Raw genomic sequence first — 24,172 nt, 5'->3', positions numbered from 1 at the left:
TTGAAACTTCTAAACACTTCTGTATCAATATAAGCAAATAGATTAAAACCAATCTCTTTGGATATTATGGTTTTAATCTGTTTGAATATAAAGGAGGGGGAGATAAGACATCGATCATTCTCTCGTCCAATTTGGCAGTAAAACAAAGTACATTTAAAGAACTATAAAACTGTATCCTCGCGACTCTCATAGACCGTTGTTAATTGTTTAAAAACACGATCAGGATGTTTGAATATTATGTGCCAAAAGTGTCACGTCTTCCCCCACTATACTATATTTCCAATCATGCTTTTTTTCTCACTGTGGCGTGGACTATATAAACCATGCGTATCACATGAAGTTGAACTTGTGTTTATATCCTACGTATAAACAGTCTCTATATTATGGTCAAAATAAGTTGAAGCTCAAATTGTAACCTAGTAAAAATGTAACCAAACAAACATACCTGTGTTTTTAAGTATTTACTAAATATGCTTTATGTCTGTAATATATATTTTGCTACAAAAGAGTATTATGTGAATATCACGCAATTATAAAACGGTAATACGTGTAGCAGCCAAAATGAAAACGCGTTTTAGATTAGGTCAGAACGAGTTACCACGGAAAAGTCTGAAGCATTGGGTAGGTAAAGCGGTTAATTGCTGGTATATGTGGATTATACTGTCCAAATTGCGGCTTAAGACCCAAAAGAAGTGATTTCAAATGTTTTTCTCTGGCTAGGGCGAAATTCGCAGAGTAATTCTGTTGAGTGTACGAATGTGCACCGACGTCACAATACCAGCATTGTTCACCGCATAAAGGATACGTTGGTACATAACAAAAATGGCGGTTGTCAATAGGTGTAGCTGGTTTGGGGACAAAAAGCATTTGTTTTGGGTTTAATTTTGATGCGAATCGGCCGTCTAAGCAGTGGTAAGCCGGCTTTTTTGTTCGTCTTTTTTCCACTTTCCCAGAATTCGGTGGCTGGTACCGTGCTGTGGGTCGCTGGACGTTATCACTGGTTGAAGTCACGGGTGCAAAAATAGACGTAGTAGCTGGGCTATGAAAATTAGAAGTGTGGCACTCGGTAGGAGTACCCTGGCTTGAAGTTTTAAAACAAGACCTTTTGCATTGGTTTTCAAGAATTGAATCGATTGAGAAATCGGATCGCCTTCGCTTTCCGCAATTACTGTTAGTATGTGTCAAATTTCGCGAATTTTCCGCAACATTGGGAACCAAAGGGTCGGGTTTCTTTAGAAAAATGTTTGGCAACAGCTCAGAGGTTTGGGGATCGGTGTCTGGAGAAGATAAAGATTGATCCTCGGATGCGGGAGACTTTTGCTCCTCCGAATCTCCGTTAAGGTGGTTTTCGAACAAAGCAAATACCTCTGGGGAGCCATCAGCGAAAGTCCAGTAGTGACCTGAAGTAACATTGACTTATATGAGCCATAGTACATTTATTGTAAAATATAAAAGTGCGCGTATTTTTTAAAACATAGACGGGCACGAAGCTATTCCCTGTTTTACCCAATTAAAGTTGCAAAAAATAATCCACGATAGCAGCGTAACATAGCGATTTAATTGGTTTTAAACTGCCATAGATGCGTACCAGTTTATACTTTAAATATGGGCGTATTGTACGCGAACAGCGACGGTATGTCATTGACGTGTAACATTTTCAAATTTAAGGTCATTTTTACAAATTTTTGTTACACTTTTCGGGTGGAAACGAAAAAATATTTCGAATCGCTAATATTTTAGAGTCTCGCTGATATGTTAAAGGTCTGAAATTTTGACCACAAATCAAAAACACAAGTCCGTTTTATCCACGAACCTTTTCCCGGTGGGTCTTCCCTCTCTCTGCTAACTTTTACGAAGCAAGCGTTGAGTGACAGGTTGTGTCTGATGGAATTCTGCCATGCACGGTGGTTGCGACGATAGTAGGGAAAATTATTCGATATAAATCTGAAATATCGAAGTAATTTTAACCAAGACCGTTGTTTAGTTTAGTACACCAGGGGCAACTGCAAATATTGGTGCTGGAATAGGTATAGGGTAAGATATAGATTTTTGCTCGTACCATTTGGTAGCAAGGCAAGTATATTTACATAATTATAATCGTTGCCCCGCCATTCTAAAAGAGTATTGTTAATTGTATAAACCAAGATTGGGAAATATGGGATTTAGACGCTAACGGCATTCCATTTTACCCCGCAGTACTGTAACAGACTTTATTACAGCATGCCTTAATATGCTATACATCTCGTGTCCTCCTACAGCTTAATTCACGAGATCGAGCCTCGAACACAGTATCCGATTTAGGGGCGAGCACTCAGTCTCAAACTGCGACCCGGCACTATGTGATCACACGTTATGCAAGCCTTAGCGAATTGCAGCAACATATATAGTGCTGTCCAAACCCCCAAATGGGATTCCTTTTTTTTCGTTTCATTTGGTAGTAAGCAAAGTATATTTACAGCATTAAATAACCGTGGGGGCGCTACTCTAAAACAGTTGGTTAGTTGTTTAAAACACGATTAGGAAATATAGGATTTAACCAAAAACTGCTTAAATAAATAAATTATCCTATATTACCGGTAGATTCCGTTCAGTGTTTCTTTTCGTTTCTTGCTTCTATAAATTGCCATTGCTATGAGTGCGATGTAAGAATAAGGAGGCCGCACGTCCTCAACGTCTTTCCATTTGTCCATAGACCTTGCAACGGTATCAAACTCGGCAAGTGCAGTCTGATTTGAAATTTCTGAGGTCAGATCCATTTCTGTTTTACAAAACTATAATTTAGTTTGTTTTCAACTGGACTTAATACGATCTCATAGAGTTACTATTCGTTTTTTTATGATACACTTTTAAAATCTGTAAAAGTGCAAGTTGTGGTACTGTGGGGTAAGTTGAATTACCTTTAGCACCTAAACCCAATATTTCTAGATCGTGTTTTTAACAATTAACAACACGTTTTGAGAGTCGCGGGGCTAAAATTATCTTACCCCACCCTAACATATATAGTAGGGTGGGGGAAGATGGGACATCCGTTCATTCTATTTTCTCGCCCAATTTGGAAGTAAACAGGGAACATTCAAAGAATTATAAAACCGTATTTTCACAATTCACATAATAGACCGTTGTTAATTGTTTAAAACACGATCAGGATATTTGGATAATATGTGCTAAAGGTGTCCTATCTTCCCCCACTGTACTGTATTCTCTATTTTGCTGATTCGTTTAATTTAACATTCTTCCAATTCTTTTTAATAACAATAGTTTACATAACTACAAAAACTCATCACCTACACTGATGCTCAAAACTTTCTTGCAATTTTTGACTGTTAAAAATTTTCTTTAAAAATTTTTTTATGAAATTTTTGAAACTTCCACGAGCGTCTGCGACCAAATGTACGGTCCTCGCAGCCGCTTCAGCTTATAGCTCGTCGGGTGTTTATCCGAAACAGAAGACGGCCGGGGACCACACACGCAGAAGACCGCGTAACCGCATGATCTTGTGTTTGTGCTCGGAGCGCAAAGAAAAGATTTGCTTTAGCCGCTGGCCTTAATGCCTTTGTATCTTGCGATACGTTGCTAAAAACGTCGTTGCGAAACCTTGGTTATGCAATCTATCATTACTGATTAAAATTCACTTTTCAGACTCGCTATCCAAACATTTTGAAACATTTTAGCTGCGCTGATATTATGTTATTTTGTTGTGACATATGCGGTGACGTGTTTTTGTTAATTTAGTTATGCTCCCCGCGTGTTTGAGGATTGTGATATTTAAACACATGTGTATAAATATACGTCCCTTTTATTGCAGAAAATAAGTTTGCGTCACATTTATCTCTCCCGTTTAATTAAAACGTTATTAAAATCGAATGCGCTATAATAATAAAACAATACACATTTTAGCATAACTTATGCGTTTTCAATAAAAACAGCGTGGGCGTATTATGACGCCAAGTGCCATCAAGTTTTAGATTACTGAAAGTCTTAACTTTGAAGTGTAGAGCGATTCGTAACAGGTTTTGATCATTGCTGGCTCCTGGGAGGCCGATAGCAGAAAAGCCTTTAATTCGGCCCGGGGATATATGAGCGGTTGGACAAAATATGTACTTCTCTCGGCATGGGTGGCCCGATTTAAAAGGTTTACCTCAATTTCTAAGAGATTTTATTGATTTTTTGGTGGTTTAGACACTATTACATATGCTATGGTAAGATAAAATTCCGTGGTTGTAAGGTTTAAAAAGCTTATTATTGAGCTCTGTATAGTTTTCGCTCAAAATGTCACACACGGACGTTTTGTGCGTTATTGAGTTATGGATGTAATTGAATCGCATTATATGTATTGATTGATACGAAAACAGCCCGAATGTGTTAACAGATTAGGTCAAAATTATTACAGCGTCAAAATACGTCACTCAGGTTGTTCAAAACGTGATAAATTAAGCAACTAAACTTGCCAAATATGGTGCCAATCATCGCTATAATAATCAGCCGATAATCGAACACTTGAAACGTTATTTTCTTCCAAATCGCGCAGCTAATCCATCAAGATTAGACATGTAACAGTATTTCGCTTAATCCCTTTCTGAAAACGCTTTTCGAGTTTGCGGTACAAAGGTATTTTTTTCTCTCGCCGTTTATAAATGAGCATTCGAAAAACAATTTGTTTTGAAAACGGAAACGCAGATCGTTATCCGGAGAGACTCGCTCCCAAGCCGACCCTTAATTATGGTTTGTGTTTACAATTTGTGAGCTGGTTTAATTCAAAACGATGAGTGAATCTTTCTGTTTGGTAATTAGTTGGGATTAGCATGTGGTTCTTTGTGACCATAATCTGGTATGTAGACTTGTTATTTCTCCGCTCAGGCTGAGAATATGACAGGAAAGACTAAACAAGAAATATTTCGGACTGTTTTTTCAGGTGCAAAATGACAATCCATTTTTGTACCTGTACAGTTCTCACAGTGTATTACATACACGCTATTGTATTACATAACAAATGTACTGCGTCTGCTCTGTGTGAAACAGATGATAACCTGCATTATTTCGAAGCCAAAATTCTGCCCTACGGCCATAACTGAGGCTCCGTATCTCGGCTGATATAATGACAAGATAAGGAGCACCTGGTATATACAGAGTAGCTGACACGGTGGTCCGAATTATTCGATCGTTTGTAGCAAATTTGAGCCGTAATAAAACCTATGATGGATCGCCCTAACCATTTGCTTACGACAAGGGATAATTTGAACATGACGAAAGACTGGTTCGCTGTAAACAATGAAAATGAGAATTTTACGCCCAGAAGTTACAGCGTTGAAGAAAGACAGTGGACCATGTCATCATCGCTTAAGAACCCGGAAGTATTGTAAAGTGTTCGTTTTGAACATTAGCGGCAAAGATACCCACAAGAGTTTATATAGCAGGCTGGAGGAAGATTGGATATCACCTTTTCATTTTGTTTTCTTGTCCAATTTGGTAGTAAAAAAAGAACATTCAAAGAATTATAAAACCGTATCCTCACAACTCCCATAGACCGTTGGTAATTGTTTAAAACAGGATCAGGACATTTGGATATTATGTGATGAAGGTGTCTCGCCTTTCCCCACTCTCCTATAATTCAAAACCAGAACTGTCTGATTATAGAAGTACATATAAAAGCATATTCTGTTCTATGTTTTGTTGGCAAGATCTTATAAGCCGATACGCACCGAACAAACTCTGTATTCTATCAGAAAAAAAACGAGAAAATACGAATCATGTCCATAAAACGCAGCAACTTTTAAAATTTTAAAGCATAAAAATGCTGGCGTACAGTAACTCTTTAGAGTTAAGTGAAACCAATATTAACGTGATGAAACAGCTGTTTGAACCAAGTATGCCATTGTAACCAAAGACAAAAGAGCTCATCACGAAATAGAATATATGACACTGTATGCTGTTTAGCGTGTCAAAATCATCATACGAATCGAGGTTGCTTTTGGTCAATCAGATACCCATATATTCCTAACCACACAATAACTCATTTAATTAAACCAGGTAAAAACGACAGTATCCGAATTAAAGTTGTTTTGGGTCAATCAGATAGTCATATATTTTTAACCACACAATAACTATTATGACGTACTTGTCTGTCTATTCTTACTTTTGCGTCACAAATCACCAGCAATATACTGACAGTCGAAAACAAACGTAATATGCCTCAATTCCACAAAAGATTTAAACCGTATTTACTAAGAACTGACTGGGCCTAGTTTTAATTAAAATAGAGTAGAGTGGGGGAAAGGTGGGACACCTTTTCGTTTAGTTTTCTCTTTCCATTGGTTAGAAAACAAAGAACATTCAATGAATTATAAAACCGTATCCTCATGGCTTCCACAGACCGTTGTTAATTGTTTAAAACACGATCAGGCTATTTGGATATTATGTATTAAAGGTGTCCCCTCTTTCCCCACCCTACTATATAGTACCGCGGGGTACGAAGCGCTTATTTCCTAACAGAGTTTTAAAATTTAACGACACTTTTTTAGAGACGTGAGGATATGTAGTTTTATAATTTTGTAACTATTTTTTGTTTAGTATAGTACTTTAGGGTAAGATGGAATACCTTCATGTTTTAAACAATTAACAACGGTCTATGGAAGTGATAAAGACGCGGTTTTATAATTCTTTAATTGTGATTTGTTTACTACCAAATAGAACAAGAAAATAGAATGAAAAGGTGTGCTACCTTCTCCCACCCTATACTAAAACTAAGCAACCTGAATTTTTTTATATTTCTGATAGATTTCTGTGTTTTAAGGAAACGTAGTGCATTTTAATAAAAAATATATTCTAGATTTAGATCATTGAAAAATAAATATCTAATGCTTCTGTAGTCTGGACAGCTGGTCGTCTATGGATCTGTAAAAAGCAACTGTTAGAAATGAAAATCTGTATATAGATAATATAGTAGGGTGGGGTAAGATGGGACATTTTTTCGTCCTATTTCGTAGTAAACAAAAATAGTTACAGAATTATATAACTGCAGCACGAAGACGCAAAAAAACCTTGTTAATTCTTAAAAAAACGATTGGGAAATATGGGATATTATGTGCTAATTGTATCCCATCTTACCCCACACTCACAGTACTACTATACTATATGTATTATAATAGACGTATTAAATGTAAACACACTTACGTCAACTCGTCCAAATACTTTTGACGTTGCTGTCGCAGTGACGTCAGCACTGGATCGTCGGGAAATACCCCAGGGTCATTTCGAATGTCTAAAATATAAGAAAAATATTTTAAAAAAAAATTACAAAAAATGCGAGAAAAATATTTTCTAAACAATATACTAGAAAAAGACAGAATAACTAAAAAATATAGAACTTTATATATTTATGTATATATATATATAATATATATTTATTTAGTAAAAAATGTCAGAAAAAATACAGAATAGTTTAATAAACATTACACAAGGAATATTTGGTCTAAATACAAAGAAAATACATGAATTTTATTTTTACAAAGTTTTTTATTCCTTTTTTTTTTCCTTGTGTAAATTTTATTACAGTTTTTATTACTGTCAAGTATGGAGTCCAAAATATCTTGAGGGTCCTCCACTTCAGATGAGGATTGAATTGATCCCTGTTTCTTTGAAGATCCGGGAGCAGTGGATGCAGCATCCAGAGATTGAATGTTGGGAAGGGGGTCTGGAGGTATTTGGGAGTTTGGAAGAAGAGTTAATGATCCAGGATGCGAGGAAGAGGAGGACTGATCATCTGGGACTAAAAAAAAATATTAAAAAATAAAATTATAAATTTTGCAGCTTTTGTTCCGATTTAGAATAAAAAAAGATAATTTTTTGCAGTATTAAAAATCTTTATATAAGACAATGTCTTTTAAAAATGGTATTTTTTTATTCTTTATGAGTGAGGTCCTTTTTGGGTGAGGTCCTGGTCCAGGTAAAGAATAAATCGAGGGTATTTATTTAAAAATTTCCAATTTTAAACCTTTTTTAGTTTGAGTTGTAGGTGCAGTAGACATACTGTGGTCAGATATTGAAGAATCAAAATAAACATCAGATGAGCCTTCGGTTCTTCCTGGAGTTAAAACATCTGTTGCTGCATCGAATAAATGAGTTCCTATAACCTGGGATTAAAAATAATAACATTTTGTTTGGTAATAAAATTTTGAACTGTGGGTAATTTTTTATATAATTCTTGCAGTTTTAATGTAAACGTACGTTTTTCTATTCTGTGTGGGCAAGGTCCTACAATCCTACATGGTGGAAAATTTTTTAGCTTAAAGTAAGGTAGAGGATAAAACACTTATATTAAAAGTGATAATAGTAAGCATAAGTGATGATTACTACACAAAAAAGTAAAGACCAGAAAGCATTATATGAGCATCTAAAGTATCTTCTTACTTGTTTTACTACTGAAGTAGTAGGGGAGTGAGGGAGATTCGCTTTCTTTTTCAAACTTTCAACTTTTTTCATATTTCTTTAAAATAAAAAAACTTTTCATAACCTAAGCATAATCAAAAAATATTAAAATTAAATACATGCTAAATAAACGGGACTTTCAGTAGGCAATAATATGGTTGTGTAGACTGCTTATTGCTCGGCAAAATGAGCAGGCACAGAATGTATGAAAAGAAACATTTATGTCATACCTTCTAAAGTTGGCCACTACAAGAAGAAGAATCAGTTGCAATAAGTTAGTAAAATGCATTTATTTAAAAAAAATACAAATTTTGAGTTTAAATCTATTGACCTCTGGTTTGACCTTGAGTGTGTTGACCCTTCATCAAACATGTCAGGGTCACTTCGGGTCATGACCTTTGAACTTAAAGGTGAAAGGTCATGTGTTCCAGTGGAGCCATCCACAACTGTAACTCTAGAAATAAACAACAAATAAAAAAAAAATGACTTGAAAACTGAGCCAACACAGTTGTTGTTGTAATAATATGATCATTTATTTTTCCTTAAAAAAGTCGGAAAAAATTTGTTTAATACAAATTTAAATTCATAAAAATGAACAAAAACATACCGAACAAAAATTAAGACCAACCAATAGTAGTAATACTAACAGAGAAATATATTTGGCCTAAATGGCATCGTCATCTTCTAATTCACATAGATTGTTGGTTACATTTTCCTAGCACCATATCATTACTGTATTTTACTAAACAAGAATCATTCAACTTTATGAGCATTAGATCAGGGTTAGATTCGCGGAATTTTTTACAAGTTAACTTAGATTTTGTAAGTTTATGTTACCTGTGCATAGAGACTGAAAAATCAGTTCTAAAATCATTTATTGAAACAACTGAATTTTCGTTTGAAGATTTTGGTGTGGTTTGCGTTTCTGCGCACGAAGTTGGCACGACGGACACGCCGACACTTTTTGTGCATTTTCGTGGTTCTAAGACTTGGTGGGGTGGTTCTGCTTTGCGTGGCGAGCAGGAGGGGGTGTAAGGTTTTTCTGCCTCTGGGTAGTTGACACTGTCACTGTGGCGTATACTACAGCTCTGTGGTGCTTCTGTTCAATAAGATAGAAATTGTGCTAAGTAGATTTTTTCGTCCTATTTGGTAGTAAACGAAGAACATTTAAAGAATTATAAAACGTATCCTCACGACTCCCGTGAACCGATGTTAATTGTTTCAAAAAATCAGGATATTTTAATATTATGTGCTAAAGGTGTCCTATCTTCCCCCACCCTACTATATATATGTGTCCTTTAGCAAGACACTTAACGGCAATTGCTCCAAACCCAATGGGTTGTCTAAATTATCAGCCATACATAAAAAAAAATCCCCCCAAAAAATAATTACCCACAAAGTAACATACATGGGAACTCGTAAGCTGGCACGAGGTGTTAAACCCGATTGATAACGACTGTCGTTTTCCGGCCACGCGATGATAAAGCAATTTACATTCATTCATTCATTTTTTCATATACTTAAACTATAAGTGGGTTTCTACCTCTGTGGCACGAGCTCCAAATTTGATCCCTGGATGTTGCAGATGTTGCTCTTGCCATCTCCATCTTCCTTTTCAACCTCCACTGCTGAAGGATGTCATCTTGGACTAGGATACGAGGAGGAAATGGCTCCTCTGGTTGCTTAGCAACGGGAACTGAAAATAAAACTTCAATTATATTTTGAAAAATTAGATTTTTTTTTAATTTAAAAAAATTTAAAATTTGGAAAAAATGTCAATTTAAAAATAGTTCAATCAAAAGTTGAAACTTATTTTATTAAACATAAATCAATACTTGAAAAAAACAAACAAAATAAAGTGGTAATAGTTTTTAATCTTGTTTTGCAGAACTAACAACGCTGTTTTAAAGTCTTGAGGATACGGTTATATAAATATAATTTGCTCACGTGTTTGTTGAGTTAAAAATACCTTGCTGTGGTGCCTGGGGTTTGTATGCGAAGCTTGGGACCATATGAGGAGTTTTCGCTGATGATATGTTTTCCATGGGTTGTAACATGGGTGGGGTGGGTGTGGGGTTAAAACTGGGGAATTCCGGGGTGAAAATTGGGGTTGGGACAGGGGTGAGTAAAGATTGTGGGGTCTCGCTGTTAAAAATAATATTCACATGAAAAGTAACATATTTATAGTTAAAAAACAAAAAGTGTAAATATGAGAATTATAATTATTCAATTTTTTAAAAAATACTAACAAGTGAAACAGACACAAAACCAATAAAAAAACAAAATAAACACCTAACAGTAAAATGTAACTCTTTTGCGTTTTTTGGCGCAAAGTGACTTGTCAAACGACGCATATGCCTATTAATTAGTAACAGTGTTTTAATCATGTTTTTAACAATTAACAACGGTCTATGGAAGTCTTGAGGATACGATTTTATAATTCTTTGAACGTTCTTTGTTTACTACCAAAAGACAAGAAAATAAAATGAAAATGTGTCCCATCTTCCTCCACCCTACTATATATAACCATATCATTGCATATTAGCATTAGCACTGTTATAAACTGCAAATTGTAACTAAAATCACCTTTGTTTAAGTAATTGATCCACTTGACTCTGTAGTTCAGCAAGACTGGAATCAAACACATCATTTATTTCTTCTAAACTGCTGGATTCTGCTACAGCTGAAGAAAAATAAAATATTTTTAACTACTTAAACAAATACAATGTTTACCCATTACTTTGTACCAACATAATGGTTACATGACAGGAATAAAATTTTCGGCACTTTATTTGCAAACATGAGCATCAAATTTGTTTTAAAAGAATGTTTTTTTAACTATCTCTGCTTGCTACCTCTCGTGCATTTTTAAAAAGTTTGGTGCCTATAACAGGACCTCACCTATACAGAACCGGGCGCCGCAATTTGTTAGCGTGCCTTTAACCCAGGGGTAATGGGTTCAAGGCTTAATGCTGCTATTATATGGTTCCTTGGGCAGGACACTTAACGGCAATTGCTCTAACCCAGTGGTCACTAATAGGTTGTCTAAACTATCGGCAACACATTAAAAATATGAAAAATATTCACCTACAAAGTAACATACATGGTAACTCGTAAGCTGGCACGAGGTGTATGAAACAGAACACTCGTGTTTAACGACTGACATTTTCCGGCCATGCAAGGATAAAGTAAGTTACAATCAATTTAATAAAATCGAAATTACCACTAATTGATTGCGATGACGGAATTGTTGTTGACATCCATTCGTACTTGCTTTTGTCACTAGATGAGGTAGAAGAGGTGTTGGATAACTTCCGAGCACTAGGGGGCTGCGGTTTCCCGTGACGGAACCTTTTAACCAACCTTGAAAACATAGAAATGATATTAATTTCAGTAATTTGCAACCCATGAATAAGAATTGAAAAAACAAATAAATTGAGTCTTAAAATATTTTTTGCCAATATTATTAGGAAATAAAAAATAATACGTTTTTATGGTCTGTATAAATTAGGTAATTTTGGCATCCATATATTGAAAAATAGCTCTATTTAGTTTATGTTTTGAAAAACCTATATGTATCTATATTAGTATGCTATAACTAATACATACTTGGTACTTACATGGAAATATTAGGACTGACTTTGTCCTTTGAGTTTTGAGTTGACGTCATTTTTGGGACGGGAGCTGAAATTGATGAAACAGAAATAGCTCGACTATCCCTGGAGGGCGCTCTTGAGTTGCTGGTTATATTTTGTGACATTTTGCTTTTGTGGTGAGAATCTAAAATATGTGTAAAATAATATAAAAAAAACATTTTAGGGTGCATTTTTATTATTAAAGTTACATTTTTAAAAATAAATATTAATTGTTAAAAAGTGTACTAATATTAAATACTGTTATTTATAACTTTTTAACTGAATAGCCTTTATTTGTAACTATATTAATTTAGTAGAATAGTGGTGAAAAAAGGTTAAAATAATTTAGAGTTGTAAATTACAGTTAGCATACCAGTATCTGAATAACCACCATGAATCGACGGTGTAGATTTGGGGATAGGAATTCTAGTGGTTGATATCGGTGCCTGCTTTTTTGGTTGTGGTATCCAATGCTGTTTAACCTGCATAAAAACAAATAGAAAAAACTTGTTAAAAAATAGTAGGTAACAAACAGTCTGCTTATCTGGTTAAAGCCTTTGTAAAGAAATGACTTTATTACGCGTATGAATAAATGTAACTTACTTTATCCTTGCATGGCCGAGAAACGACAGTCTTTAAACACAAATGTTCTGTTTCATACACCTCGTGCCAGCTTACGAGTTGCCAAGTATGTTACTTTGTGGGTGATTATTCTTTATTATTAAAGTGAATTTTGGGGTTGGAGCAATTGCTGTTAAGTGTCTTGCTAAAAAGACACATACGCCCACAATGGTGGCACCGAAGAGCCTTGAACCCATTACCTCTTGGTTAGAGGCAGGCGCACTAACCAACTGTGCTACAACAACAGACGCATAAATTTGTTATTAACGCAGAAAAAGTGAAATCGATGTTACCATAATATGCGCACAAAGTGACATATCAACACGATGCTTTGAAACTATTAGCTAAACATATTCCAGGGAACACCTCTGTCAAACATTGCTAGAACCACTATACATGTACATCATATTTTGTACTATCAGTATCAGTACAAAAACTTGGCATGCGTAATCCATGAGAGTGGGAAGAATAAAAGGTAATGGCTACTTTTGAATAAGAACAGTGACATTTAAAGCAACAAAAAGTTGAAAAAGAGTCATTTTAAGCAATAAGACAAAGTAAAAATATACAAATCATCAAGTTTAGTTTCTTATGTTCACCTTATTTAATATTTATGTTTCCCCTTTACTTAAAGGGGTTGACATTTTCTTATCTATTTAATTAAAACGGAAATGAGGTGCTTTTCTAAGGTGGGAAATGCCATTCAGTAGCATTAACATTGTTTAATATTAGAATTCAGTGCTGAGTGAAATACATGCAATAGATTTTGACCTAGACCAAGTCTTTAAAAGCTGGTTTTATTATAAAAACTTTAAGTGTCTAGTAGACTATATGTTTATTCTATTTTATGTGGGTGAGGTCCCGCAGCAAGGCACGCCATAGGTCCTAGCACTTAGGCAAGGGTTGGCCCATTACCCAAAGGGAGTGCTAACACATGGACCTCATGCCACTTTCCCGGAGGTAGGCAAAAAGGGCTGTTATGGTGATGAATGGAAGATCTTCCCTTGACAGCCCAGCCAAGAAGAGATGCTCTCATCTTGCGTTCACTTTGTTGAACATTATGTGTTTATAGATTAAACGTTATAATTTCACAATGCATATGTTACACTTTTGTATAGTCTTCAAGTTGTAAAACACCCGTGTTCAAAAGTCGTATTGTAATATAAAGCTGCATATAAAAGCAAAGAACGTCCGACTCTTAACACGACACAGTACGTACTGGCTTTACACTTAGACCACGCCCGTCTCTACGTTGGAGACTTAGAAAGTAATCAGCGTGGGAGGGAATTTGTGGGAGCAGGAGCAGGAGGAGCGCATACGGCTCAAGGCACATAGGGCGAGTTTTTAAAAGAATACGAGCGAAGACATTGTAACACATGCAGTGGTACAAGCTTAATAAGATACAAGGACTTGTAACAACACTACATACTTGGTCAGAAGGTTTCTCTGGTACATTTACATCCACATTTTCTTCATCATCGTTACAGAATGAGTAGTTTAAAGGGGTGTATGATGTGTTATCTTTCAGGTGAAAGTTTCTCTTTTTTTCTGGTCTGTTGGTGCAAATAAATTTTATTCGGCACACAACAGTTAAGAAAGGTGGTACACATTTTTTTAACAAATCTGAAGTGAGTCAATTAACATTGTAAAAACTAAAAATACAGTTTAACTTTTAGGCTTATGCATCAAATTTAGGAAGGCTTTTTGAGGGAAGCTTTTAATTTAGCAAGGCTTTCATAGACACCTAAAACTTGTTTCAAAGTGGAGAACTAGGGTGCTAAAACACATGGTAGCACACATGTTTTAAAAATACGGGCCTGCTAAGTTCTAATGTTAAGTTTATCAATGTTAAAACTGTATTTTTGAAGTATAGGCCATGTTAAAACTGAAATCATAACAAAATTACTTGAAATAATTTAAAGAAAAAGAGTAAAAATGTGTCTTATTTTTTCACCTGACTATGTGACTAATACATTAGGTTTTTCTTATATTCCGTATAAGAGCAATTTTATAATAATTTTTGATGGCATAAAGGTATATTCAATTAAAACTGAATTTAAATGGACTGTACCCAAATTTTGTACTTTTTATCTCATCCTTTCTAAAACGGAGATTTAGACATCTTTTTAGGCAGCACAACAAGAATGATGGGCAACAGTAGATAAATGCTTACGTGAGAGCTATGGCTTTTACATCTGTTGGTTGATTCTGTGGATTAGATGGATGATAGTTTTTTGATGGAAGGGGTGGGACATAAAATGGGTTACTGAAAAAAAATAAATATATATTTTGAATAAGAACCTGGTTTGCAGAATATGGCAGGTCACAGCGATTTTGTTTGCAAACTTTTGGTTATGCACTGCATAGTTTGTTTTATGCCTGCCAAATAATTAAACAAAAAATCAAATCTGTATCTATTTAAGTAGGATTTTGTAACGTGATTTGGAAATGTATGTGTATTGCTTGTGAATTTTTAATGATGTGTACGCATTAAAAACCATCATACACGCGTGAGATCACGTCAGGAACTGCCCAAACTGGATAAGAATTAGTACTAACCCAAAATAATGCATGTGTTGCTATGACCCAACATGTTTACATGTGTATGCGTAAAACTCCCTTTTTGTTCCACTTAATACAGACAGTGTGATGAAATGGTACAGCCAGTCTGCAAAGTATGGCAGTTCCTGACGAGATCTCGCGCGTGCAGGACGGTTATTTTTCGCTTTCGCGCGTGCTATCATTAAAAATCTGCGTGCAAAGCATGTACATTTTCAAGCCACGTTAGGAAATCTTACTTAATTTAATACGTATTTTTTTCTTTGTTTAATTATTTGGCGTGCGTAGGAGAAATTGTGGCGTGCATAACCGAAAGTCTGTAAAAAAATCGCGCGTGCACCTGCCATACTCTGCAGTCTGGTGGTACAGCCTATATGATACTGTGGCATTGCCACTGGTTAAAATAAAATCTTAGAACAAACAATCATCGGTGCTAGTGAAGAATCTTTCCCCCCACCTTTTTTGCTAACCACTAACCCCTAGGTTAGGTGTTGATGGTTAGGGGGTTAGTGGTTATAGGGGTTAGTAGTTAGTGGTTATAGATAGGGGTTAGTGATAAGCAAATAAGGTGGGGGGTCTTCACTAGCACCCAATTATCTACATTATACTGTACTCTCAAAAATTACAAAAAGCTATTAACCGTATGTCCGTACAAAACTAAAATTGTAAAATAAAAAATGACGTAATATTTTAATTCTTAACGTCGCTTATATTCTTACCAGCCTGGTGGGTGAAAGAGAATCTCGGATCCCGATGTCAAAGCGTTCGTTTGCATATCACGGAAAAAGTTAATACATTTGAAATATGTTTAAAAACGAGAACTGTACAGAATACGAACTTGTCGCTATCGAGAACTTAACGAACTGTTAGTAAACAAAATTGAAATTTCCGCTCTGTTAGATTTACAGTGTTGCCGAGTTAATTTCCGTTTAAATATATATAGGGAGCGAAAAATATAAGTTGAAAAATTGAGATAATCAATCAAAACTGGCCTACTATTACCCATGATATAATGAATTAAACAGTTCTATAAAAATTCACTGAGGTTTGTATAAGATTCTGTATTAACGATATATGCTGCTTCAAACATTATTTTGTTAGGTTCATGAACCAGTAAGATGTTGTGATTTAGTTTTCTGATTCTTATATTAATTTTATGCATGTTTTTGTTCTGCTTTCAAATAAAATAAAAGGAAAAACTCTTTAATTTAATCAAAAAAACGGGGATTTTGGCAGAACGGTCAGTAAAATGCAAATATTTTCGGTAAATGTTTTTTCAGTACAAGCTGCTTTTTCTTATCGGTGGAGGGGGTTTCGCTTTATTCTTGATTTCTTTCGCGATGGCTGTTTTGTTCGATAACCGTATCATGTATATCATTCCAAGAAAGGTCATGAATTCCATAAAGTCCATTACTCCTACCATGAGTAAGAAAATCAGGTTAAAGCATAACTAAGTTAACGACATTGGCAGTATAATGTGGTACACTGTAAGCAGACTTGTACAACATAAAGTAGCGTGGGGGAAGATGAATAAATGAATGTAACTTACTTTATCCTCGCGTGGTCGGAACACGACAGTCGTTATCACACGGGGTTACCACCTCGTGCCAGCTTACGAGTTACCATGTATGTTACTTTATGGGTGATTATTTTTCTTTTTTTATGTATGGCTGATAATTTGGACAACCCATTAGTGACTACTGGGTTGGAGCAATTGTCGTTAAGTGTCTTGCCCAAGGACACATACGCCCACAATGGTAGCAGCGTCGAGCCTTGAACCCATTACCTATTGGTTATAGGCAGGCACGCTAACCACTATGCCACGGCGCCGAAGATGAAACACCTTTAGCACATAGTATTAAAATACCCTGATCGTGTTTTAAACAAATAACAAAGGTCTATGGGAGTCGCGAGGAAACGAATTTATAATTTTTGAATTCTCTTTGTTTACTACCAAATGGGACGAGAAAATAGAATGAAAAGGTGTCCCATCCTTCCCTCACTCTACTATATATACAATTTCTTTTTTTTAAATCAACAGCGTGATTTTGTTTACTAGAGTAATATGTTTGTTTCTACCTACGCAGCGAAACAAAAACTCTTGTCGCATAACTGAGGGGGTTATTGTGTCAGGATATGTTTATTTATTTTCTCATACGTTTTCTATTATTAGTCTTTTGTTTACAATGTCTAAAGACGGTAGACTGCTGAAGCGAATTTCCAGCTCACAATTACGTCACGATAATGGCTGAAACGCACATATGTGCTGACACAGGCAAAAACAAAACAATAGCTTTACAGAATACAGGTTTTGGCTGTAACCTATGTTAAACACATTCTAACGTTATACACTTACCGTCCCCATTGGTGTCCATGGCTTTCAGGCATTTTTTGACCTCTGCCTCGCTGGTTGGAATCTTGCAGTCCTTAAAGCGAATATGTTGTTAATATTTATCAGTCTCTTAGCATAACAGGGTTACACAGCAAAAAAAACAGGACTTTTCATGTTGAACGCAAGAATGTAACTTTATCCTTGCTTGGTATAGGACAGCGACAGTCGTTATAGTAGAGTGGGGTAAGATGGGACACCTTTTTATTCTATTTTCTTATCCCATTTGGTAGTAAACAAAGAACATCCAAAGAATTATAAAAACCATGTCCTCACGGCTTCCATAGATCGTTGTTATTTGTCTAAAACACAAACAGAATATTTAAATATTATGTGCTAAAGGTGCCCTGTATTTCCCCCCCACCCTACTATATAACATGGCTGTTCTGTTTCATACATCTCGTACCCGTTTAACACATATATGTATGTAACTTGCATGTAATCAAGTGGGCAACTGGGTTGAAGAAACTGTCTTGCCCTATGACACACACATCCGCAATGGTAACAGCGTCAAGCCATACACCCATTGAGTTACCAATAAAATATATAGGGTGGGAGAAGGCGGTACACCTTTAGCACATAATATCCAAATATCCTGATCATGTTTTGAACAATTAATAACGGTCTATAGGAATCGTGCTAAGGATGAGTTTTTTATTCTTTGAATGTTCTATGTTTACTACCATATGGGACAAGAAAATAAAATAAAAAGGTGTCCCATCTTCCCCAATTCTACTAACTACACCGCAGAACGAACATATGTACCTGAAGTAACAAAAATAGCTCTGACACCTCCAATGTTTCGCTGTTGTCCCGATCGTATTTACAGAAAAGTTTGTAAGTTTCTGTCATGGTCTTGTCCAGATTTGACATTACGCCTGATTTTGAATCGTTCGCCATTTTTCTTTATACTTTTACAGACACAGTTTTTTATCCAATAGTCAAATATAGTGTTTTACAGCACTAACCTTAACTTCAATAATAAAAATACGATAGTAAACTCTTCATTACTCGGCCTGTTGAAAAACTCATGCATTCTATAACTGTGTTATGATACAACTGACGAATTATTTTTGTTTAATTTTTATGTATTAGTCATAATTAATACTAGCGTTGTAATAACAAAACGCCTACTATACCTATTACTGTCATACCCTTTATGAATCACTACTACATTCGTGGTATTCCCTACATAAAACTATCTACGTCTTATGCTTGTTATATTATGCAGTTCCTATTAAAAGCTAGAGAGACCAAAGCGTGAGTGTGCGTCATTCATTGTTTATATGAAAATTTGACGCTTGGTATTGTTGCAAATGTTTTGCCTGTTAGTCACACTCACATCACAAGTTTATGTATGGTAGGGCTGGGGGAAAATTGGACACTTTTTCATTATATTTTCTAGTCCTATTTGGTAGTAAACAAATAACATTTAAATAATTATAAAACCATATCCCCACGACTCTCATAGACTGTTTAAAACACGATCAGGATATTTGGACATTATGTGCTAAAGGTGTCCCATCTTCTCCCACTCTACTGTATGTTTATTTGGTGTTTGTAAGTGATTAAGCCAAAAAAAGCATAATGCAGTTGTTTTAACATTTAAAATATTAATTTTGATAAAAATCTCGTTCTGTAGATTCAAATTTGGAAGTTTATGTAAAGTAAATTCGTATTTTGACTGGTTTCGGGGTACAGTGTGATTTATCAGGTTACTTTCCGTTGGCGATTAATACTAGCAGCAACCATCAGCTCAGTTTACATAATAGAATGCTCATATACCTACGTATCTACAAAGCCATCGAAAACTGTATGACTAGATAGGCATCTTCAAACAGCTAAAGCACTAGCGTAAAACGTGTTCTTGCGTTTTCAGATTTTCTAAATACCCGGAACGTAGAAAAGGGCGGCGAGGCAGTGCATTAAATATTAACGCTTGGAAATGTAGCAACAACAGTAGCAAATGCAAAATGGATTTTAATAACATAGCTGTTTGATTTTGTGAGATTACAAGCGTCTTATTGTTAAGATAAATACGGCAGTGGTGATAAAGTGTTTCAATGAGCATATAATATAGCAGAGTGGGGGGAGATGGGACACCTTTTAGTTCTATTATCTCGTCCCATTTGGTAGTAAACAAAGAACGTTCAAAAAAATATAAAACCGTAACCTCAAGACTCCAGTATAAACTTGTTAGTTGTTTAAAACACAGTAAGAATATTTGGATATTATGTGCTAAAGGTGTCCCATCTTTCCCCACCCTACATAATACAGTGTGTAAAAGCAATCGGCGCCCGATTCATGTGGCTATCGAAATATATAGGGCGGGGGGAGATGGGACACCTTTTCATGCCATTTTCTATTCCCATTTGATAGTAAACACATAACATTCAGCGAATAGACCGTTGTTAATTGATTAAAATATCATGTTATCCCACAGTACTATATTAAAACAACGAAGAGAAGGTAATCAACAGCAAAACTGCAATCGATAAAAATTTCTACCAGGAATTTAATCCTATATTCCATACCGGTGACGCAACTACTAGAAAACTAGACCAACCTTGAAATGTAAATATTGAAGAGGTTGCATATAGTTGAACTTGTAGTTTCCAATAATGCATGTAACTTACTTTATCCTCGCCTGACCGGATAAAACGGCAGTCGTTAAACACGGGTGTTTTGTTTCATACACCTCGTGCCAGCTTACGAGTTACCAAGTATGTTACTTTGTGGGTGATTTTTTGCCAGCTTACGAGTTATCATGTATGTTGAAAAATTAAGTACGGTAGGTGAACGTGCAGAGTATGACCATAAATGCGTTTAACCGCCGTCGAAAGATTCTTATATAGCCTACAGCGTGCTGTGGTTTGGAAAGCGTTAATAACTGTAAGATGATGGAACACATGTTAGCACCTAAGAATCATAAATTATCTGAATCTTAACGTAAACAATTGATAATTTTAGATTCGCCCGGCTAAGTTATATATTTAAAAAAAAATATTCTTTATTTACCATATGACGAGAAAAGAGAATTAAACAAGTAAGATCTTACCCCACCCTATACTATATGGTAGGGTAGAGTGGGGGAAAATGGGACACCTTTAGAACATAATATTTAAATATCCTGATCGTGTTTTAAACAATTAACAACGGTCTATATGAGTCGTGATGATACGGTTTTAAAATTCTATAAATGTTCTTTGTTTACTACTAAACGTGACGAAAAAATTAGATGAAAAGGTGTCCCATCTTCCCTAGTATTTATTCGGAAGCAGTAACTATAAATAAAATATATATTTAAGTAAAAATAAGTGGCTATAGGGAATATAAAAGCAGGCCTTTCATTGCGTGGATTAGAATTTTTAAAAAATGACAGCTGTATATGTGTCGACTAATTAAGTTTGAATGTAAAACACGGAGAACGCTGTTAATGCGACTTTCTGTCTAGCGTTTTGTTCACTACTGTATTCGCGTGAAAATATTCACAAACGGCAACAGTTAAAAGCAGTGTCCTGAAAGTATCCGATGTACATTGATTAATGATCAGAAATCAATGGTAAGTGTTTAAGAACAGATTTCACATTTGCACCGCTGTGGTTTAATCTAGCTTCAGCCAATACGTAGGTTTACCTCAAATCGTACGTATTGCGCATTAACACGACAGTTTTGTCAGATGGTCAATTTTAACTTGCGCATTTTTGAGTGCAAAGCTATGTTGGGAGTCAGTGGCACGTCAGACTTTCAGTTTGGGATTTCGCATTCAACCACCGGGAATACATATTTAGCATATTTCAGACAGTTCGGTGCGACCTATAAAGGCCAGTGCAAAAAAGGCGACGGGCCTGCAGAGCTTATATAAAGATTGAATGCACGCACTTCAGCCAGTTTAAAACCAAAGAGAGTACAGGCCACACTCTACAGGATTCGCGTGGAATTTAATTGGCAGAATTGACTGTCGCGTTCTTATGAAACTAAATTTGGATATTTTTTACGCAGTTAACTTATAAGCTTATTACAACTTGAATAAAGACGATGAAATTGGTAAAGAGTTTCTCAATTTTGGCTGCGATTGTAGTCTGTTATTTCGGTAAGTTAAAATGTAACTGACCAGTTTTAAAAAATTCTCAAAATCTTTAAATGCAATTAATAACCCTGAAACTTGATATAACAAAAAAATTTTGAATTTGTTTTGCAGGCTACATAGCTGATGCGGTGCCGGTTGACACTGTGGAAAAACAACTTCTACGGAGAGAGGTAGGATGATTAAAAACTACGCAATTGAAAACAAAACGAGTATATGTTAATAAACAAACAATTTTCTTATCAACTTGAGAAATCAAATTTTATGTTGATCAATAATGTAATGTAAAAGTCCGTATTTCAGGGGTATTTATGCGGATTAGTGGGACATATTGTAGTGTGGGGTAAGATAGGACATGCTTTAATTTTCCTTTTTTTCCCATTTGTTTCAGAAGACAAAGAGTATTTACAGATTATATAACCGAGCCTCGCGGCTCTAATGAGTTGTGTTAACTGGTCAATACACGATCAGGAAATACGGGATTTAGGTGTTAACGGTATATCCTAACTTATTCAACAGTAATGTGCATAGCAGCACAGGGCCAGGTTTATCAGACAAGAGCTTTCGGAAATGCTAAAACTGATTACAAACCAACTGATTATAACCTGGGTTAAAGTGCGCTCTGTCCCAAATGAACACATTTTGCTGACACTTTCAATTTCCTGCCTGAATTTTAGCTAGAAGTAACCGAAACGCCGTTCCGGTAAAATTAAAATATTTTTCGAGCTTCAAAACGGCGTTTAGGAGAATTCTGGCTAAGTTATGTGGGGTAAGATGGGACATTTTTAGCAAATGATATCCAAATATCCTGATCGTGTTTAAAATGCTTGCAAAGTTTGTTTAATACATTTAAAGCGATGGTTCCTACTAAAAGCTAGTCAATTTAAAATACTGCAAACTTTATTTTAATAAATTATGCCGTACTTTATATCATGGACCGGTCAAATAACAGTCGTTGTCATAAACACCGGCATCAACGGTCCTTATGTGACCTGAATAATTTAGAATTTTAGACCAACTCAAATTAAGTTACCGTTAATTTTAATCTAAATTATTAACGCCAATATTTTTAGGGTACCGGGAATCCTGAGAATTTCTTGGACTGGACAAATCAATTAAACTCCACAGATGGTAAGTTCTATATATAGATTACTTTTAAGTGATTTGTTTATCGGTTAAATTAAATACTATCTTTAAAATCTTTGCTAGAGTTCATTGCAAGCTTACCTAAAAAACGTAACATGTGTTTCATACGTTTCGTGCCCGCCGTTTTTTTTACGCCAAATATATTTTTCTTTTTTAAACTAAAAGTATTTTTTTATTTAAATGTATTTTTAGATGCAGAAGATAATCCTTTCCTGTCAGAAAATCGAAACAGCGACGAAGAAAACAACGATTACAGTCCCGGACAAGCTGAGTCTATCCAGTCGGATAAACCGTTCCAGTCTTTGTTTAAGCGTTACCCTGGTTTTCAAGGACTTTTTAAACGCCATAACCCCCATCTTCCAGACTTGTTTAAGCGCTATAACAGTATGGGCTTATTTAAGAGAAGCCCTGGTATGCTAGGGCTTTTCAAACGGGGGCTGCTAGGCTTGTTCAAACGCAGCGATGCTCGTCTACAGGGCTTGTTCAAGCGGGATTCAGCGACACAGGGCTCGTTTAAGCGCAGCTCAGAAGCTCAGGCCCTTCCCAAACGTTACCCCAACTTCCAGGGCCTATTTAAAAGATTATCAGAAGCAAAAGAATATCCTGAAGACGACAGCTCCAACGACGGTACGAAACAACGAGGCAATCTGCACAGCCTATTCAAACGTGATACTTCTGCTCATTACCTGGAAGACCGCGGCGAAAGCATCCCGTTTCTTTTCCGACGTAGTTAAATGTATATATAGGAAAATACATTGGACATCGCGACTTTAATAATAGATACATTTTGCCCACGTAGGGCTGTCGCTATATTTGTTGTGCACATTTTGTTAATTTTACTTTGCACTACGTCTTGTTACATGCTCGTTTAATAAATGTATATAGCCAACTATGTTGCAATGAATTGCCGTGTAAGAGTGACGGATTGAGTAAACGCATCGGGCAACCTGTAAGATTTACAAAATGGATATGTGTAAAAACAATGTATGTTGTATAAGCCAAAGTGCAGAAAATGCACAGCCAGAGGGGCACATTGTGTAACAGCAAAAAATCCTAGTCCGATTACTAATTCGGTATAAAAACTCAGTCGGGAATCTACCAGACATTTTCTCGGGAAAAAAATCTTTTGAAAACACACCGAATGTACATAGTAGGGGGGGGGGAGACGGGACATCTTTTCATCCTTTTTTACCGTCTAATTTAATAGTAAACAAAAAACATTTAAGTAATATAAAACCGTAGATAGGCTGTGCTGAAGGTGTCCTGTCTCCCCACACCATACTCTATTTTCTCGGAAAAAATAAACTTAAA

General features: G+C 35.7%; 4 protein-coding genes across 5 annotated transcripts; 1 reads left to right on the top strand and 3 right to left on the bottom strand.

Moving 5' to 3' along the window:
* Window positions 1-469: 469 nt before the first annotated feature.
* On the bottom strand, window positions 470-6,655 carry LOC149729844 (uncharacterized). Of its 2 annotated transcripts, none has more exons than XM_089885912.1 (4): window positions 3,285-6,655; window positions 2,575-2,758; window positions 1,814-1,944; window positions 470-1,400 (listed from the first exon to the last, which is right to left on the bottom strand). In XM_089885912.1, exons 2-4 carry the CDS (start codon window positions 2,754-2,756, stop codon window positions 595-597), a joined length of 1,119 nt encoding a protein of 372 aa, XP_089742038.1. In that variant the 5' UTR covers window positions 2,757-2,758; window positions 3,285-6,655; the 3' UTR covers window positions 470-594. The 2 variants fall into 2 exon arrangements, with proteins under 2 accessions (XP_089742038.1, XP_089742039.1); XM_089885913.1 differs by having other exon boundaries at window positions 3,289-6,655.
* A 144-nt stretch (window positions 6,656-6,799) lies between these two features.
* Window positions 6,800-16,173, bottom strand: LOC149729843 (uncharacterized). Its single transcript, XM_089885885.1, has 16 exons — window positions 15,959-16,173; window positions 14,854-14,946; window positions 14,110-14,233; window positions 12,433-12,541; window positions 12,045-12,204; window positions 11,648-11,787; window positions 11,011-11,107; window positions 10,394-10,569; window positions 9,968-10,120; window positions 9,262-9,523; window positions 8,756-8,878; window positions 8,407-8,482; window positions 7,991-8,129; window positions 7,562-7,765; window positions 7,171-7,258; window positions 6,800-6,891 (listed from the first exon to the last, which is right to left on the bottom strand). Exons 1-16 carry the CDS (start codon window positions 16,012-16,014, stop codon window positions 6,852-6,854), a joined length of 2,040 nt encoding a protein of 679 aa, XP_089742011.1. The 5' UTR covers window positions 16,015-16,173; the 3' UTR covers window positions 6,800-6,851.
* Window positions 16,174-16,366: 193 nt separating this feature from the next.
* LOC149729842 (uncharacterized) lies at window positions 16,367-18,652 on the bottom strand. The gene is made up of 3 exons (XM_089885922.1): window positions 18,394-18,652; window positions 17,596-17,665; window positions 16,367-16,655 (listed from the first exon to the last, which is right to left on the bottom strand). The coding sequence occupies exons 1-3, from the start codon at window positions 18,526-18,528 to the stop codon at window positions 16,516-16,518; spliced, it is 345 nt and encodes a 114-aa protein (XP_089742048.1). The 5' UTR covers window positions 18,529-18,652; the 3' UTR covers window positions 16,367-16,515.
* Window positions 18,653-21,516: 2,864 nt separating this feature from the next.
* LOC149729841 (uncharacterized) lies at window positions 21,517-23,750 on the top strand. Its single transcript, XM_089885921.1, has 4 exons — window positions 21,517-21,721; window positions 21,830-21,888; window positions 22,789-22,846; window positions 23,054-23,750. Exons 1-4 carry the CDS (start codon window positions 21,667-21,669, stop codon window positions 23,593-23,595), a joined length of 714 nt encoding a protein of 237 aa, XP_089742047.1. The 5' UTR covers window positions 21,517-21,666; the 3' UTR covers window positions 23,596-23,750.
* The last annotated feature ends 422 nt before the right edge of the window (window positions 23,751-24,172 follow it).

The sequence above is a fragment of the Ciona robusta genome, chromosome 10 (assembly GCF_009617815.1).
Source record: "Ciona robusta chromosome 10, ASM961781v2".
Taxonomy (NCBI): domain Eukaryota; kingdom Metazoa; phylum Chordata; class Ascidiacea; order Phlebobranchia; family Cionidae; genus Ciona; species Ciona robusta.
The sequence above is the reverse complement of the archived record's forward strand: the minus strand, read 5'-3'. Positions and strand labels throughout refer to the sequence as shown.